Source organism: Arvicanthis niloticus, chromosome X, assembly GCF_011762505.2.
Source record: "Arvicanthis niloticus isolate mArvNil1 chromosome X, mArvNil1.pat.X, whole genome shotgun sequence".
Taxonomy (NCBI): Eukaryota; Metazoa; Chordata; class Mammalia; order Rodentia; family Muridae; genus Arvicanthis; species Arvicanthis niloticus.
In genome coordinates, this window is record NC_047679.1 from 26682700 (window position 1) to 26700853 (window position 18154).

At 37.4% G+C, this 18154-nt stretch overlaps 1 protein-coding gene across 1 annotated transcript in view; it reads left to right on the forward strand.

Moving 5' to 3' along the window:
• Positions 1 to 14230, forward strand: part of Nhs (NHS actin remodeling regulator) — a 329212-nt gene extending 314982 nt beyond the window's left edge. Inside the window, 6 exon segments of the mRNA XM_034486366.2 lie at positions 455 to 647; positions 3305 to 3436; positions 4438 to 7416; positions 7713 to 7839; positions 10078 to 10498; positions 10500 to 14230. Coding sequence (XP_034342257.1) covers positions 455 to 647; positions 3305 to 3436; positions 4438 to 7416; positions 7713 to 7839; positions 10078 to 10498; positions 10500 to 10685 — 4038 coding nt within the window. The 3' untranslated portion in view covers positions 10686 to 14230.
• Positions 14231 to 18154: the final 3924 nt, after the last annotated feature.

Genomic DNA, 18154 nt, shown 5'->3' on the forward strand with positions numbered 1-18154 from the left:
GACGGCCTCTTGGATTAGTCTGGCTTATCCTCCAGGTGGTATGTTTCAGACTCTCTCACATCGAGTTTTACAGCATGTTTCTGAGCATTTTTATAGCCATGTAGCTCACCTGCCTCTTTTGATCATCGTGGTCTAGAGGTCTCAAGATGTTTGATGGGAACTTAGAGCGATGTAGAGACAGGCAGTTTTCTTCAGTTTGAAGGTATAGGATTTCTGGCCAACTTGTCTCTTAATTCCCTTTCACCTGAAAAGCATGCTTTGTTGAGCCTATTTTTTCCCTTCTGCGTCTCTTCACTGTTGAAACAAAGCTTTTAAATAGTTATACTTTCTATTTTCTAGAACTGTTTTCTTTGTCCTACATGCTTATTTCTATCCTAATTTTTTAAACTGGAAATATAAAATTCCTTATGTGTGTAAGCTATGGGAACTGAATCTGAATGTATTTTGTTCACAGTCTCACTCTCCAGAGGATGAAGACACAGATGTCATGTTAGGGCAGAGGCCGAAAAACCCAATCCACAATGTTCCCTCTACACTGGATAAGCAGACCAACTGGAACAAAGCACTACCTCTCCCAACTCCTGAGGAGAAGATGAAACAAGATGCCCAAGTGATTTCTTCTTGCATTATTCCCATCAATGTCACTGGTATCATTTCCTTTCTTTCCTTTAGGGGCAATTGGGTCTGAATCGTCTATGCATTAAACGTGTTCAAAACCTGTGCTGTTAGCCTCCCTTGTCAGCTAAGAATACCATTTTGTTGTGAGCAAGAAATCTGTCAACATACAATCCAGGAGATATTCAGTAAGCTTTGTCAGGTTTTGAACACCAATTTGCATATATTCTGCTGGACTGCTTGTTATGTAAATGATGGACAGTTTCTTTCAGAAAAAAAAACCCAAAATCACCAAATAGCTCTTGGCAGTTATTAATCACACGATAATGATGTGTGGCACCATCCGAAAGAAAGCAGCAAAACCCAGGTTTTTAAAACTGCAAGTAAGGTTCTGTCAACCAAATAGGAAATGTGTTTTCATCCTTCCCTAGATGAAGGTAGGCTTTTTTAAAAAGACCATTAGACTCGTGTATTGATTTTAGGGATTCTAAACCTGAAAACATGTAGATACAGGGAAGGAGGGTGAATTGTATTTTAAAATTGGCAAGCTTGTCTTCCTTTCCATTTCTGCTGTTCTGTGTGTTGAAAGTTTGCATGTTAGTCTAAATAGGATGGGAGTCTAGCTGGACTTTTCTCCAAAGTCTATTAGCAAAAGTAGTGAATTCGGGAACTGGAGCTGGGAATTTTAGTTGTAAATCAGATGATGTTTTACTTTTTAAAGGAATCTATAGGTTAGTATGCAAAGTGAAAGATTTAGTAGTGGTGTGTGTGTGTGTGTGTGTGTGTGTGTGTGTGTGTGTGTAAGAGAAGGATGAAGAGAGAAAATCAGAGAGTTATACTTTATTCTCAACCATTCTCCAAATTAAAAGATCTCCATTGGTATTTTTAAACACCTCTTTTAGTTTCCTTTTACCTTATTTATATAGTGAAAAAGTTTTAAAAAGCCATACTTTGACTGCTTTAATCTTGATTCCCAGTAACTGAAGACTGTATGTCCCCTGAGAAAGCATTTTGGACTTTGCTATTATCAACTCCACTCAGATTTCTCTCACCTAGAGTGGGGAGCAAACGGACCAGGTATCTGGGATGGATATTCTTTTCCTCTTGCATAAGAGGTACTCTAATGCATTGGCCAGTTGTGTCATGAGCTAGGACTTAATTTTCCTGGTGACCTATTTGAATTATAGGATAAATTATTCTAAAGATGTGCACTTCTGTGACCTCTATAATAGGAATGAGATGTGTTCGAGGAGTTCATGTGCCAGAATGATCCATTCTGGCACCCTTTTAAACTAATTTTCAGTCTGGGAACATCTGACTATTAGCAGCCCTGCTTCTTTTCTGGTACTGTAAGTAAAAATCTTGTTTTAAATGTAGTACTGTGATTATAGGCCATCATCTTGTGATTAGGAAGAGGAGAAGATTTTCCTTTCAGTTTTATTTCAGGAACTCTTGAGATGAAAGCCCGGATTAGATGTTGATTTCAAGAGCTTTAATGAGAACATTGTTAATGGTGTCCATATAAAACACAGTGTCTGTATATCATGCATTCAATAATCATTAGAATTCAAATGAAGGATTTTAGTTTTTGATTGGAACCAAGAAAGGAAATTCTCATTTATATGAATTCTCTGAGAGCATTGTAATCGTTCATCACATAATAAAGGTATTTCAAAGTGAGCCTAGAAATTGTTGACACTGAAATGTTATGCAGCTGATCCAAGGTTTAACAATCCATCCAACCCCATGCTTAACAGGAAAAATAATGAGGTGATCAAATCTCAAAGCACAGTGTTTCAGCTTTCGGAGCCACTTCTTGCACTGACAAATCTACAATATATGCTTGTAATATACAGAGTTTGAATTCCTTACCTTCTTCCATACTGTTCTAGTTTAATAGAACCACATATAGTGCAATGTATGTGAACATAGAGAACTAATAAGTACCATGGATGTCCCCTACACATATAAAAACAAACAATGCTTTAAAGACTAGGGAGTCTATCTTATTAGCTGGTTGGTACAGAAGTTAGATCCATTTAAGTACAGGACCAAGAACTTCCCTGTATATTTATTTCCAAACCAAAAAGCATCCAATTTAGTCACAAGAAGAAAGCTGAGTTATATAATTATTGAAAAGAAGAAAGCCCTAAGCTATTATGGCTCCTCACAGCAGTGTGTGTGTGTGTGTGTGTGTGTGTGTGTGTTAAGTACTTGGAGAGGAAGTTTGGGCATACGAGATGGAAGGAGAGAAACTCACAAAGATGCTTTTAATGAAGAAATGGGTCAGGATATGTTAGGTTCACATCTTGGGCGCAGATCTACTATACAAAGGTATCAGTTTCAGGGAGCCCAGAAATAGACCAGTAAATAATAGTGGCTAAAGGTTATAACCAGTTCAGCATGAGAGAGCTTTGTTCATCCCTTTCTCTTCTTTCTATTTCTTTTGGTTTCCCTCTTTTGCTTGTTGTTTTTGGCAGTGCAAGCTGCTGTGGAAGGCTGCACTTAGAAGTAAAGCTTAATGTACTGCAGCATTTAAATAAGGGCTATAGAAGGGCTCCGTTACATTTGTTCACAAGCTTAATGCAAAGTTGTCCCTGACTTCCAATCAATAAATATCACTGTGTTGCAAGCAACTGAAAATTTGTCTGCCATTTAAAGGCTAATGAGATTTGTTTGTGGGTTGCAGGAGTTGGTTTTGACAGAGAAGCAAGTATACGCTGTTCTCTTGTTCATTCACAATCTGTACTGCAGCGGAGACGAAAACTGAGGAGAAGGAAAACAATCTCGGGGATTCCCAGAAGAGTTCAACAAGAAATAGGTGTGGTATAAAAATGCTCATGGTTTCTATTTAGTGGGGGTTATAAGGAGATGAAGTAGAGGCCTACTTTCAACTGCTTTCAACTGTAACATTCCTTATAAATACTGACTGCTTTACTTTTTACTACTTTTAAAATGCTGTATATTTATTTGTATTCAGAAAACAATTTGCCATTATTTTTTTAAACTCTGTTCCTGAACATAAAGGTTTAACCTTATAGATTAAGGCATATACATTCAAGCCTTCCAGGTGAAATATAATATTTTTCCTATTTAAACATTTCATTAAGATAGGAAATATGAATAAAGATTCAATGCAAGAAGTTTTTGAAAACTGTAACTTCATTTGAAGAGAAATTGCAGTTTTATGTGATTATTTTTAAAATAGATTTTAAACATATTCAAAAATGGAATCTTAAAATTTAAAATCTTTAGGGACATTTAACATTTTTACTCTTCAGTATGTTTATAATATTTCTACCAATTTCAAAATATTATGATAGCATGTTATATAAACAAAACTTTAATTTTTATAACAAACTCTATGAATTATATTCTATTATGTTTGTATTACAAAACACCAGTTAAAAATAGGGGCCAGTACTTTAGGTTTTGTATTCAGGTTTTTGTGTTTTGTTTTGTTTTAAATTTTTTAAATCATGTTTCTTTTATAAAAAGCAGTCACTTATTAGGGTAAATTAATGTGAAGAGACATGGTTCATAAAAAACAAAAAGCATATCTTCTCTCAATAACTATTCATGATACATGTGTGTATATGTATGTTTGTGTACGTGTGTACATATTATAATACATACAAGTAGAAAGAAACAGAGACAAACTCAGGAACATAAAGCATTTTAACTTTCTCCTAATTTTATATAATGATTTTTTTCTGTAAGAGAAAGTTCTAGTGTGGTAGTGCACAGATTTATAAACAGTCTTCAAAATGCCTGTTGGTCTGTTGAGATGTAATATCTTACCATGTTTTCCATGTGCCCTAGATTCTGATGAATCACCAGTGGCCAGGGAAAGGAATGTGATTGTGCACACAAACCCAGACCCCTCCAACACTGTCAATAGGAGGTCCGGAACCAGGGATTCTGAATGCCAAACTGAAGATATTCTGATTGCTGCCCCATCTAGAAGGAGAATCAGAGCTCAAAGGGGTCAAAGCATCGCAGCTTCCCTTTCTCATTCTGCTGGCAACATCTCTGCCCTGGCAGACAAAGGCGATACCATGTTTACTCCTGTTGTGAGCAGCCGTACAAGATCTCGGAGCCTTCCTCGGGAGGGAAATAGAAGTGGAGATGCTGAACCCAAAGTTGGTGCTAAACCCTCAGCATTTGAAGAAAGGAAACATTTCGTGGGTGACCGTGAAAGAACCACTAATGATTGTAGTGAAGCTCCAAGCAGCCCAAGTACACAGGAACACCAGCCTGCTTTGGGTCTAGCCTGTTCTCAACATCTTCACAGCCCCCAACAAAAGTTGAGTGAGAGAGGGAGATCACGTCTGTCCCGAATGGCGGCTGATTCTGGAAGCTGTGACATCTCCTCCAATTCAGACACTTTTGGAAGCCCCATCCATTGCATTTCCACGGCTAGTGTCCTCCTTAGCAGCCACATGGACCAGAAAGATGACCACCAGTCATCCAGTGGTAATTGGAGTGGGAGCAGCTCCACATGTCCCTCACAGACCTCAGAGACAATCCCTCCTGCAGCTTCTCCTCCCCTCACCGGCTCTTCTCACTGTGACTCAGAATTGTCACTGAACACTGCTCCTAATGCTAATGAAGATGCCAGTGTCTTTGTGACAGAACAATACAACGACCACTTGGATAAAGTAAGAGGCCACCGGACAAACTCCTTTACCTCCACTGTTGCAGATCTGCTGGATGACGCCAACAACAGCAATACAAGTGACAGTGAGTGGAATTATCTGCACCACCATCATGATGCATCCTGCCGCCAAGATTTTAGTCCTGAGCGTCCAAAGGCAGATAGCTTGGGATGCCCAAGCTTTACAAGCATGGGCACCTATGACAGCTTTCTGGAAAAGTCTCCTTCAGACAAAGCAGATACTAGCTCTCATTTCTCAGTGGACACAGAAGGATACTATACCTCGATGCACTTTGACTGTGGTCTCAAAGGTAATAAGACCTATGTCTGTCACTATGCAGGCCTGGGCCCAGAGAATGGTCAGGGTGGCGGAGTTCCTCCTGCTCTTCCGGACTGTGCCTGGCAAGAATACTTAGACCACAGGAGGCAGGGGAGACCAAGCATCTCTTTCAGGAAACCAAAGGCAAAGCCAACTCCACCTAAACGTAGCTCATCATTGAGAAAATCTGATGGAAATGCAGACATTTCTGAGAAGAAAGAACCAAAGATAAGCAGTGGTCAGCACCTGCCTCACAGTTCCAGGGAAATGAAGCTGCCTCTTGATTTCTCCAACACACCTTCTCGTGTGGAAAATGCCAATCTGCCTGCAAAGCTGGACTCTTCTTGGATAAACCAGAGTGAACATGCTATTAAAGAACCTCAGTTGGACACTACAGACATTTCACCATTCAAAGATGAAGGTGCTGAATCAACTCACTATGCAGACCTCTGGCTTCTAAATGACTTGAAAACAAATGATCCTTACAGATCCTTATCTAATTCTAGCACTGCTACGGGTACCACAGTGATTGAGTGCATCAAATCTCCAGAGAGTTCTGAATCCCAAACATCCCAATCAGAATCAAGGGCAACCACCCCATCTCTTCCTTCGGTTGACAATGAATATAAACTAGCTTCACCAGAAAAGCTGGCTGGCTTAGCATCTCCATCAAGCGGCTACTCAAGCCAATCAGAAACGCCAACTTCCTCTTTCCCTACAGCTTTCTTTTCAGGTCCACTGTCTCCTGGAGGTAGCAAAAGAAAACCTAAAGTCCCAGAAAGGAAATCCTCACTACAGCAGCCATCTTTAAAAGATGGAGCCCTATCACTGAGTAAAGATTTTGAACTTCCAATTATACCTCCTTCTCATCTTGACCTAAGTGCTCTTCATGTTTTGAATAAACCATTCCACCACCGTCACCCACTGCATGTTTTTACTCATAAACAAAACACAGTCGGAGATATGCCGAGGTCAAATCCCCCACCATCTCTTGCAATTACACCAACAGTTCTGAAATCTGTCAACCTGAGGTCCATCAGTAAGTCTGAAGAAGTTAAGCAAAAGGAGGGCAATAATACAGATCTCCCCCACTTAGAAGAGAATGCTGTCACAGTGGCTTCTGTGGCTTCCTTATCTCCAAGTAAGGCAAGGCCACACACAGCAAAGAAATCAATATCACGCCAGTACTCTGCTGAAGATACCCTCCTTCCTGCTTTAGATTCCTCTGTAGTTGAGATGGGACCAGAGAAACATTTGGAAAAGAACCGTACTTTTGATGGAAAGAGTCATGGTGATCCAGAAACTGTAACCTCAGCTAGCAGCAATCTTGGAGATTCAAATGTGATGAAAGACCAAATGCAGATGGAAAGTGAGCTTATCCCAGAAAGCATACCAAGTAAGAACTGTGGATTTTCAACAGGATTTCAGAGGGTGTCTGCTTCCCGCCCCAGTGATTTGGGTAGTAAAATGTCACAGTATGGAGCTAGTCCAGATGGAGCCATACAACAAGGACAGAAGACACCCTCTGGAGTTGGGGAAGAAGGTGGGAAACCAGAATCTGTGGATGGAATCACACTTCAAGCCAATTCATCAACTAGAGTAACAGACATAAACAATCAATATAAGCATCAGCGTGTTGTGAGCCGCCACCATGACAAAGTGCCTGCGACTATCCGCCATGAGTCAGAGATGTCAACTGTAAATTCATTCCCTGAAAAATGTTCTGAGCAGGAAAATATTGCTTCAGGTATTTCACCCAAAAGTGCCTCTGATAACAGCAGAGCAGAGGAGACCCAAGGAAGTATGGAAGAGACTTCATTGAAAGGTCAGTTAATGATACCTATGTTAGGGTGGGAATGTGTCCTGTGGCATAGGCTGTTTCCTATAGTCCCTATAGTTCTCTGGAGCTCAGGGTGTTGGTTTTCCTCTGCCATTTCTTTTCACCTATTAAAACAATTGAGAAAAAAACTATTGTTATTTAGGAACTAATATTTGACAGCTATCTCTTTCATTCCAAAAATCATGGTAAGGTACCTTATGTTTGTTTAATCCCTGAGTCAGGAAAATAGGGCAGTGAGATGTTTTCCTGCCCCTTAAAGATGCTTCTCTTCTTTTTTTTAGAATCCTCACCAAGTGATGACTCCATCACTTCACCACTCAGTGAGGACTCTCAAGCTGAAGCTGATGGTGTGTTTGTGTCTCCAAACAAACCTCGAACCACTGAGGATCTATTTGCAGTCATTCACAGGTGAGAGAGTGTGACCATGTCTCCAGAAACAGACACAGAAATGAATTTGCTTTTGAAGTGTCTCTCACTGAATGCAAATATGGGGAAGCATTTTGAACCTATAATATGTTCAATAGCAACCAAAAAAAAAAAAAGCAAGAGGGGAAGAATTATCTTTCTGAATCAAATTTGTAGATTGTGTATGCATGTTTGAAAATGTGAGTCTAGAGAGACAGAGTTCAATTAAGAGAGTTCTTAAGAATCATTGAAGGAAAGATACTGGATGATTTCTTGAGGAAAGACATTCTCAAAAAAACTTACATGTGAAAACAATTTATAGTTAAATTACTTGAAGTTAAAGCCCAAACTCAGGTGTAATCTCTGTTGTACATATTGTATTTTGTATTTATCTTTGCAGTACTAGGGATCAACCCCAAGACCTCACACATGCTATGCAAGCACACTACCACTGACTTATACCCTTAACCCCTGACTTTTAAGTAATTTCTTGAGTCTACAAAATATTGTCAAAGCTGTAATCTCACACTAGCTGACACAAACCTATGTTGATTTGCTAAAACGATCTGAGCTTATCATGTCAGCTTTTCTTTTTTAAAAGTTAAGTTTCTTTCATAGTGCTGACTTTTATCTCTCAATTGAAAGATCAGATCTGATTAATAGGGGATGTTCTCTGGGTTGCTTTCCTGGAACATGGTTGTGCCTTTGCTTCCCATGCACATATCTCTTTTGTACCTGTATATTCTGTTATCGTTGCCTCATATTTGCAACAATTCATTACAGCTGCTGGCCAGTAAAGCAGAGCCAAAACCCATCCTTGAAAACAAACTCATAGTCACTGAACTAAATGATGCTATGTGTGCTCTCTCCACAAACCTAAGCTCCTTCTTACCCCTTGCCTTGGGGACCTAGATTGAATCCCCAAAGGAAAAAACCTGAGGATTATCTTTCCTTTTCCACAGACTTACCATCTTGGAAGCAAATTCTTTGCAAGTAGTTTATAATCTCTCCTCTCACCCTTTGGGCTTCTGCTTTTTAAAGGGTTTCTGTTTTTTTGTTGGTTCTCTGGGTTTTTTTTTTTTCCTTAAAGAAGGAACACTGCTCTTTAGCAACTGCATTCTCCTAAGGATTCTTCTAGAATTTGTGTGTACCTTAGCAGGCAAGCTTCCTCGAAAACAGGGCAAGAATCACTAATATATTCTTCACCCCAGTTGTTGTCTAAACTTCAATTATATTCCTCTAACCCTCACACTTTATCTTCAAAGTTTATCTTCAAGCCTGTAAAGTACAGGCTATTAATTTGTTATGTAAGTTAATGAACCTTCAAAGAATCATCTGGTATATCTAAAATATTAGGCAGGATATAAGTTGTAGAATCAAAAAAAGATAATCAGATTGGAATAGGAAGCCACTTTCTGTGCTGTCTTGAATAAATTAAATATCTAAGCTTACCCTCTTACTATAAGTAGAAATACCTACATCTCACAGATTTGGCTCTGATGAGAAACCAATATTTTGTGACTAGAATACTGTAGATGCTAAGAACTCCTGCTATTGAAAACTGCCTGCTGTTGGTAGGAAGCACTGATACGCAAAGATATCAAACACTGGGGGTTTTATGACTAAAATCACCCTCTTCTGGAATGTGGCAAGGCAAAGCTCACACTTTTTTTACCACATATGTTTTTAAATTATTAAAGAGCATGCCACCAAAGTCAGGAATGACTGAGTTCTGCTGAAAATTCACTGAGTTTATGCCTACTTAATTTTGAAAATAAGATCATCAATTTTCATGGCTATATAGGCTATATAGATTTAAGGAGTTTGGTAATCTTAGATCTGTATCTGTGTAGGAATTGCCTGTTTATTTACATCCCAGTTGTTTTTGCTGTCTTGAGAGCTTAGATTTTCTATTTTAAGCACTCCAGAGATGGTTTAAGTTTTCAATTCCTCACAAAGAGTTGATCTCCTGCTAGACATGCTGTAAATGTCCCTGAGTGCCTGAGAGTCATGATATTTGTGTTAAAAAAAAACCGACTAATTTATTTTGAAAGTCACTTAAGTAACTTTCACGTGTGGTAAATTAAAATATAATCATTCCTTAGTGTGGTCCCAATGCTTAATATTCTATCATATAGGATGCCCTTTAAATATGATACATATGGAGATGAGATGGAATACTTGATTCATAAAATTGTATGTGGACTCACACTTTTACCCCATTTTCTCTTTTCTTAAAAGATCCAAGAGGAAAGTACTTGGAAGAAAAGATTCTGGGGATATGTCTGTCAGAAGCAAATCAAGAGTTCCCCTTGGTAGCAGTAGCAGCAGTGCCAATTCTGTCACTTCACCCAGCAGCAATGTGACAGCTGGGACTAGCCAGAGGTCTCCTGGTCTCATCTACAGAAATGCCAAAAAGTCCAACACATCCAATGAAGAGTTTAAGCTACTGCTTCTCAAGAAAGGCAGTCGCTCAGATTCCAGTTACCGCATGTCTGCTACTGAAATCCTGAAAAGCCCGGTCCTGCCCAAGCCTCCTGGGGAGTTTACTGCAGAGTCCCCACAAAGCCCTGATGATACCCATCAGGGCACACCTGGGAATGAAGCACTGTCCCCTCTGTCACCGTGCTCACCACGAGTCAATTCGGAAGGGTTTTCCTCAAAAAAACTTTGCAACCTCAGCATCAGCACGGGTTGGACGCTCCCGGGTCCCACCTGTGGCCAGCAGCAGCCGCTACAGTGTCCGCTGCCGGCTGTATAATACTCCAATGCAGGCCATCTCTGAGGGAGAGACTGAAAACTCTGATGGGAGCCCACATGATGACCGATCCTCCCAGAGCTCCACTTAGTTTGTCTGAGCCAAGCTGACCTCAGATGTCCAGCCCCTTACTAATGAAAGGATTTTGTGACATCATAGAGGAACTGGGAGAAGAGGCAACAAGGTGGGGGGGGTGCATCGTTGCTTGGCAATGAGCTTCTAAATATGTGTTGAAAAAGCAGAAAGTGATTGAGTCATTTTTAAAAATTAATTTTCATGTTTTAAGTAGCAGTTTTGTCTCTCGTGGTTTTCTTTAGCATAGTTTGATTTGTCCGAGCTCATTCCTTGTGATAATAGAGAATAAAAAGGTATCTTTCTTGAAACCTAGACAAGGTTTTCCCAGAGCTGCCTATTCCGAAAATAAAGCCCTCACTGTCATGATACTATAAGAAGATGAAATTACTCTGGAGGTTTGGTATTTTTTTACATTAAAATGAACTAAAGCAAAATTTAGAAGAAAGAACAACACATATGTAAATACCATATTTTTGATAAAATGTGTAAATAGATTTATCAATGATGAGTGGACAAGTGGCCAATTATCTACCACACACCAACTATTTATAGGACACACACAAATAAAGTATAATAACTGTATTCTGTGAATACCATTTTCATATCAAATACCATATTTAAATGTCCACCAACATGATTTCTGAGTGATAAACCTCAAATATGATTTTAAAATTGGTGAAATAATGGAAATATTGAGGTCATGTAATGAAATGTGATTAATTTAAAGTAATGAATTTAGACCTAATCATTGTTGTGACAAACTATAGCAGAAACAAGCTAATCACAATTTGTGGCAGTGATTTGCCATGTGGCAATTTGAACAGAATGAAAAGCATGCTGTTGATTTTTTTTTTAACCAATGAAAGAAATCATCATTCTCAATGCAAAGTTGCCACCCCCAATAGCTTTAAGCAGTGTCCTTTAGAATTTAATTTTTCAATGGATCGCTTTAAGGAGAATGAGTAGAGAAGCCAGTAGTTAATTTTAGACCATGTTTTATACAAGGCTACTGGGGACAGACAGTCATAATATAATGACTATACTCTTTAAGCTTCTTAATTAGCTCCAGGTTCATAAACTAACAGAAATAAAAGCTAAGCATGCCACAGAGCTATTGACTTCTCAGCAAGTACCTGTGATGAGTTTTCAGCAAAGCTTTGTCTCTGTGCTGATGAGATTCATGCTACCTAAAACTTAACAGAAATGACACTGTGAACAATGTAGTTGGGAAGTAGGTATGTGTATATGCATTATTTATATTCACTCTTTAATTGGGCATGGGGAGCAGCTCTGGTTCACAATGCTATGTACAATGAATTTTTGTCTGGTTTTACTAGATCTGCTTGATGGCAAAAGGGGAGGGTGGTTGGGTGGGAAAGGAAATATCAGGGCAAGTGCTCTGATAAAATGAAGGCAGGGAAACAAGCTGAATTACTTGAAATTACTTGAATTTTCTTGTCTTAAAACTGAAAAAAAAAAGTATAACAAGTTGAAATCTGCAAGTGGTTCTCACACCTCTGGTTTTAACGTGAACTGATACTAATGTTTGAAATCATATGTGAGAAATATAAGCACCTATGTACTTAGAATAGGGTTTGAACAGGAACACTAGACATTAGAAAGAACTAAGAAGGAGTATGACCTGTGAAAGACTAGAACGTGATGACAATGACAGAACACACCAGGGTCACCAAGAAATTGATGAGCAGCTGGCTTTATGCCTATGCAAGTAGTATTTAAGAAAGTAAGATGTATGCAAGGATTAACTCATGCTAAATGAAGGAGAAAGTCTGCTCTAAGAAGACACTGTCTTTCAATAGAAATTTGTTGTAAGATTTACAGATTAAGAATTAAAGAATCTGTTGTTGGTGTTTTGTTTGTTTTGGGGAAAAAGTCTGACTTCTTCTACTATTTGTTTTTACTACCAAATTGTGTTAGTTAATTTCTTGTCATTCTTGTATGTAAAATGGGTGTTGGGGGTGGAGGGGTAGAGGAGGAGATTGAGAACTGGGAGAAAGAGAGAGAGAGAGAGAGAGAGAGAGAGAGAGAGAGAGAGAGAGAGAGAGAGAGAGAGAGAGAGAGAGAAAGTGTGTGCTGGGGATAGATAAACTACCTGGTAAAGGGTTTGAACATATACAAAGTGTTATAATTTTAAAGAAAAATGTTGGGGTTTGAAAAAATGGACCATCATTCCTCATTGGAAAACATAACTCATTAAAAGAAAAAAAAAAAAAGAAAAAAAATACAAAACCAGCATGGTTTGACATCATGTGGGGTCATGAACAAATCTGTCTCATGCTTTGAAAAGTACACTCAGCAAAATTTTAAAAATAAAAGTTTTTAGAAAAATGTAATAAGGAACCATCATTTCCAGTCTCAGTAAGTGATCATTTGTAATTTTCATAAAAGCAGTTCGTTTGCAGTATGGCTTTTGTGTAGCTAGGGGTTTTTAGTGTGAAGAAAGGTATGTGGGCTTTAAAAGTGATATTAAATCTTGAATAGAAAAATCACATAAATTGGCTTTAATAAAAATGTCACCTTTTATTATTGACATTAATTTAAGTAATCATACCATATATTTTTAAAATACATGTCTGACTTGAATTGTGATGCAATAAGATACTGTTAATGTGATGATCATAGAACCAACCCTTATAGTTTTACTTATTTTGTTTACTCTAAAAATCTATAGCAGAGTTTCTCTATTTTGTATTTCATAGATTTAAAGAAATCCCAAATAAAGATGGATTTTAGATTCACTGTGGACAAGAATATTGAATAAGAAAGTTTAAAAAGCAAGCAAATCTTTAATAATCTGGAACACTCTACACGGCTTTAGAATATACTAAGATAAGGAACGGTCTTTAACATCACTGTCAGCTCCTGGCAGGGTACACACATTAGGTATTGTTTTTTTAAAAAAAAGAACCCAAAAACCAAAACCAATACAAACTTTTCTTCTGTTGTTTGCACTGATGCTATCTTTTTCTTCTCTGTTTATCCAACATGTTTATATTGTGTGGGGGAAATTCTGTTTTACTTTCTTGCTCTTCTGGTGATCCTGGTTTGATTTTCTTGTTTTGTTTTTGGCTAAGTAGAGGACATGGACTAGTTCTAGCAAACAAAACACCCTGTTTGCTCTTGCCAGTGAGTACATTCTCTGCAGTGGTAGTAACTCAGAGGATGAGATGGTAACAAAGCTTGAACTATGAAGGTTATATGGTGTGACTATTTTGGTACTAGAACCAGTTCATGCTGGCCAAAAAGACAATGGTTTTTGGACTTGCATCCATTTTTGTATTTTTGTAACATTTGTAAATACAAACTTTTTAAATTGTTGCAAAGATGGTTTCTTTTGTAAGATGTTTTCAACGTTTACATTCAATTCAAGCCTTTGTATATTTTAGAGCTGTGCAACACTTTAAGTCTTGTATTTATTTTTAGTAAAAAACGGTGACAGTTTCATTGTGAACCCCTCTCAAAAAATGTATCAGAAAAGTTTGGTTACCTAGAAAGTGTGTATAGAGACTGCAAATAAACGTGACTGCAATTAAACAACAAGGCTTTCTCATTATTGTTACTTAATCATAGTTTGGAGGTTCCACAAGAATGGAGTATTTTCTCGGCAACCGGATATAAAGGGGCGGGGCTTGTAAGCAGAAAAGCATGGTATCTATAAAGGAAACTAATACTAATTTAGTTTCATTTTTGTGAGGGGTATATTTTCAATTCCCAAGCTACTGGGTGATTCTTTTCTACATCAGGCTAGGATTTATGACTTTATTTTGAAGCAGTTGACTACTTTGTTTCAGAGTTTATTATACTTGCACATCCTTGCCAAGAAAATAACTTACATATGTAAGACAAATTGCCACTGGGTGATGTTACATTGACTTTATTATATAGCAAAGCTTCTGTCTCAAGCACTAAGTTCTTTGCCTACACTAACATGTGTACTTACCAATGTATGCCCATTTTAAACTGGAGAAAACTGAACATGATTACGATTTACCTTGTATATTACTTTAAAAATACATAAGTGTTGGTCATTATCCAATCCAGCAACCAGGACATTGAAATATGTTAGTTTTGTATTCTTATTGGAGACTGAAAATAATGTTACTAGTGTTCCTAGGCTACTAAGAAAGATGTTTCTAAGACCCTGCACCTCTTCCCATTCAAGATTTACTACTGAAGAATACCCCTGGAGGCCCGTCATTGTGGATATGTCTAGTGAATTACAGGAGAAAGAGAGTGTGTGATTGTATGTAAATAGTAACAAGCTTTAAATAACCAAATGAAAGCACGTGTCATATGCCTAGGAAGCTGGCCCATTAAATCACATTAAATGGGGCCAGCCTAGGCTCCAGTGTCTCCACAAAAACCTCTGTCTGCTTGAGAGTCTCTTGCCACAGTGCTCTAGAGGCTGCCTGTTCTTCCAATCACCTCAGCTAACATAAATCTAGGATCGAACGCCGAGCTTCTAACCTTTGATGCTAGTGACCCTGCCTCACAGTAGATAGGAAGGCCCTTTCTACTGGAAACCATCCTTTTCCATGCCCTATCTCCATCTGAAGTGTGAAAAAACCCATTCTATATAGTCTTTTGATCTCCCAATGGGATTGGCTGGCCAATGGTCAGGTTATGTTTATGGGTGACCACTGATTAATTAGCAGAATCTCCTGCTTTGTCTTGTAAGCGGCAAACACATGTCGTTTTACGGCCAGGAGCTTCACACGCAAGAGTTTTGCGACACTCTGCGACAGAAGCACCTGGTTTTCAGCATGCGGACAGTTAAAAGGCGTCAACTAACCGCTCTGGTCTTTAACAGCCACTGAACGTCGACACGGACGCCTAACGGCCGGCTGGTAGATTTTTGGAAACATCCAGAAGCTGGTGTCATCGATTTTTCATCTAAATAGGTAAATTATGGATATCTTATACTCCCTTTTATTTTTTTTGTCACGGGTAGGGGTATGTGAATGTACTAATGTAGAAAATAGCCATCTTAAGTTATTTGGCCTATTGGCTGGGGCCCTTTGAAGTGAGGAAATATGTTTGACAGGACCAACAAATCAGTGCTGTGTGGCCTTGAATTTCAAAAGCGCTGTAGTTGTGTGGTTCCAATGATTTATAGGTCTCAGAGTCCCCAACACTTGTGCGCTTTTGTGATTTGGCCACTAAAGTTGTTATAAATTAGATATTTTTATATTCATATATAACATATAAATATTTTTTATATATTATATATGAAAATACATATTTATTTATATTTTATGATTTATATATAACATTTAGGAAAATATATGTATTAAAATATGTAATATAATAAATATACATATAAAAATATAGATATTTTAACATATTATTTATATGTAACATATAATATGTATTTATATATTTATACATATTAGAATATATATAATATGTAATAATATATAAAAATAGACAAATATAAAATATATAAATAATACATATTGTATATTTATGTATAATTTAAATGTAAATTTTTACTTATATTTATAAAATGTTATAGTTATAAATTAGTACATGTTTGTTGGATTCTTTTATGGAAAGAGTTCATGCTCTCTTTCTTGATGGAGATAGGTGAGCAAAAAGTAAGAACTCTTACTGAGTTTTGATTTTAAAGAGCCTAAAAACTCTAGAGTTGTGAGACCAAATTTTGAGACTTGAAAGGGAGTTTGAGGGGCCTTGGTCATTAACTGTATTTTGGTTGAAGACATTAAAGCCTCGCTGAATCATTGTAAATGTTACTGGGGATGAAGAAAAAGATTTAGAGAGATGTTGAGTAGGTCTTCCAGAGTATTGTTTACTTTCCAGGGGGCAGATATGCCATCCCAAACAACTGTAAAATGTCTGGATCCCTGTAAGGTTGGGCAGCTTAGGGATATGCATGTGGGGAAGGCTGTGTGCTCCTTGATAAAAAAAAATAGGCTCTAATCTTTTAGGAATCCTTTGGCTTCTCCTGATTTTCTTTGAATTCAGGTTGCTGTTGTAATTTGTCATGTATGTTGTTAAGGAAGAATGGAAGGTTGATTTCAGCCCTTCTTCAGTCAGCATGACCTATATTTAATGGAATAAATTGATGGGATGTGGTTTTCCATGCTATGGAGTTTTATAACATTGAAAAGCCAAAATCTTGTAAATTGCATTTTGTGTTTTTAAGAAGCCTTAGGATAAAAAGGTAGTTTTCAGCCATGTTAGTCATTGTGATCTTTTCATATGGCATACACTGATAGCAAGTGACTCTTTAATTGGACTGTGTAGAAATTTATAACTTAGATCTCACTGTTTTGATTTACCTTTTGTGTTTTTAAGAATTATTGGGGTAAAATTTACTTTTTAGTCATCCTAGTAATTGTGAGCTATGCTTTATATGATAAGTTGATAACACATAGGGTTATTTAGGGTATATTATTACACAAAGTGCATAAGTCTGGCAATTATGATTTTCCTTAGGTTTCTTTATGAAGTCTTAGAATCAAACATCATTTTCAGCCCATCCTAAAGCTATCTTTTATGAGAAAGGTTTTCCAGGTGAATCTGGATTTGGCCTACTTTGGGATTTTATAACTTAGAAGGCTATAACTATTGTAAATTGTATTTTGTATTTTTAAGAAGTTTTAGCATAAAAATAGTTTTTAGGTATTCTATTTACTGCAAGCTGTGCCTTTGGGATAAGTTGATGATAGATGACTCTCCCAGTTTGCTTTGTTTGAATATTTTATACTGGGAGTCACTGCTTTGGCTTGCTTTGTATATCTTTAAGAAGTCACTAAGTAGAACAGTTTTTAGTCATCCTACCTACTGTGATCTATGCCTTATAGAATAAAATGATGACCTTTGCTCCTCATTTTGCTCTATTTGGAACTTTTGTAACTTGAAATGGACCTATCTGGCTTTTGTGATTGGTCTTGTAGGTTCTTAAGAAGTCTTAGAGAAAAAAGTAATTTTAGCCATTCTAATCTCTTTGAGTTTTCCTTATGGGATAAGTTGATGTCAGATAATGGTGTGGATTTGGATTATTTTGGTATTATTATTATTATTATTATTATTATTATTATTATTATAAAGATCTTGATGTTGTGATTTGCTGGCTATGTTTTTAAGAAGTCTTGGGTAAAAGGTAGACTTTAACCATCCTAATACTTGTCACCTATACTTTATGGGATATGTTCATGCAGATTATTATTCCAATTTGGCCTTTTTTGGAGGTTTAAATCTTAGAAATTTCTGGCTGCTGTGGTTTGGCTTTTGTGCCTTTATTAATCATTAATATAAAGGGTTGTTTTGAGCCATGCTTGTTAATCATTGTGAGATATGCTTTATGGGATATGTTGATGGAAGTTGATTCTCCTAGTTTGCAATGCTTTGGATTTTATAGCTTGAATTGGAGTTAGAGTGATTCTGGTTTACCTTGTGTGTTGTTAAACAGCCTTAGGTCAAAGTCATTTAGTACTATCT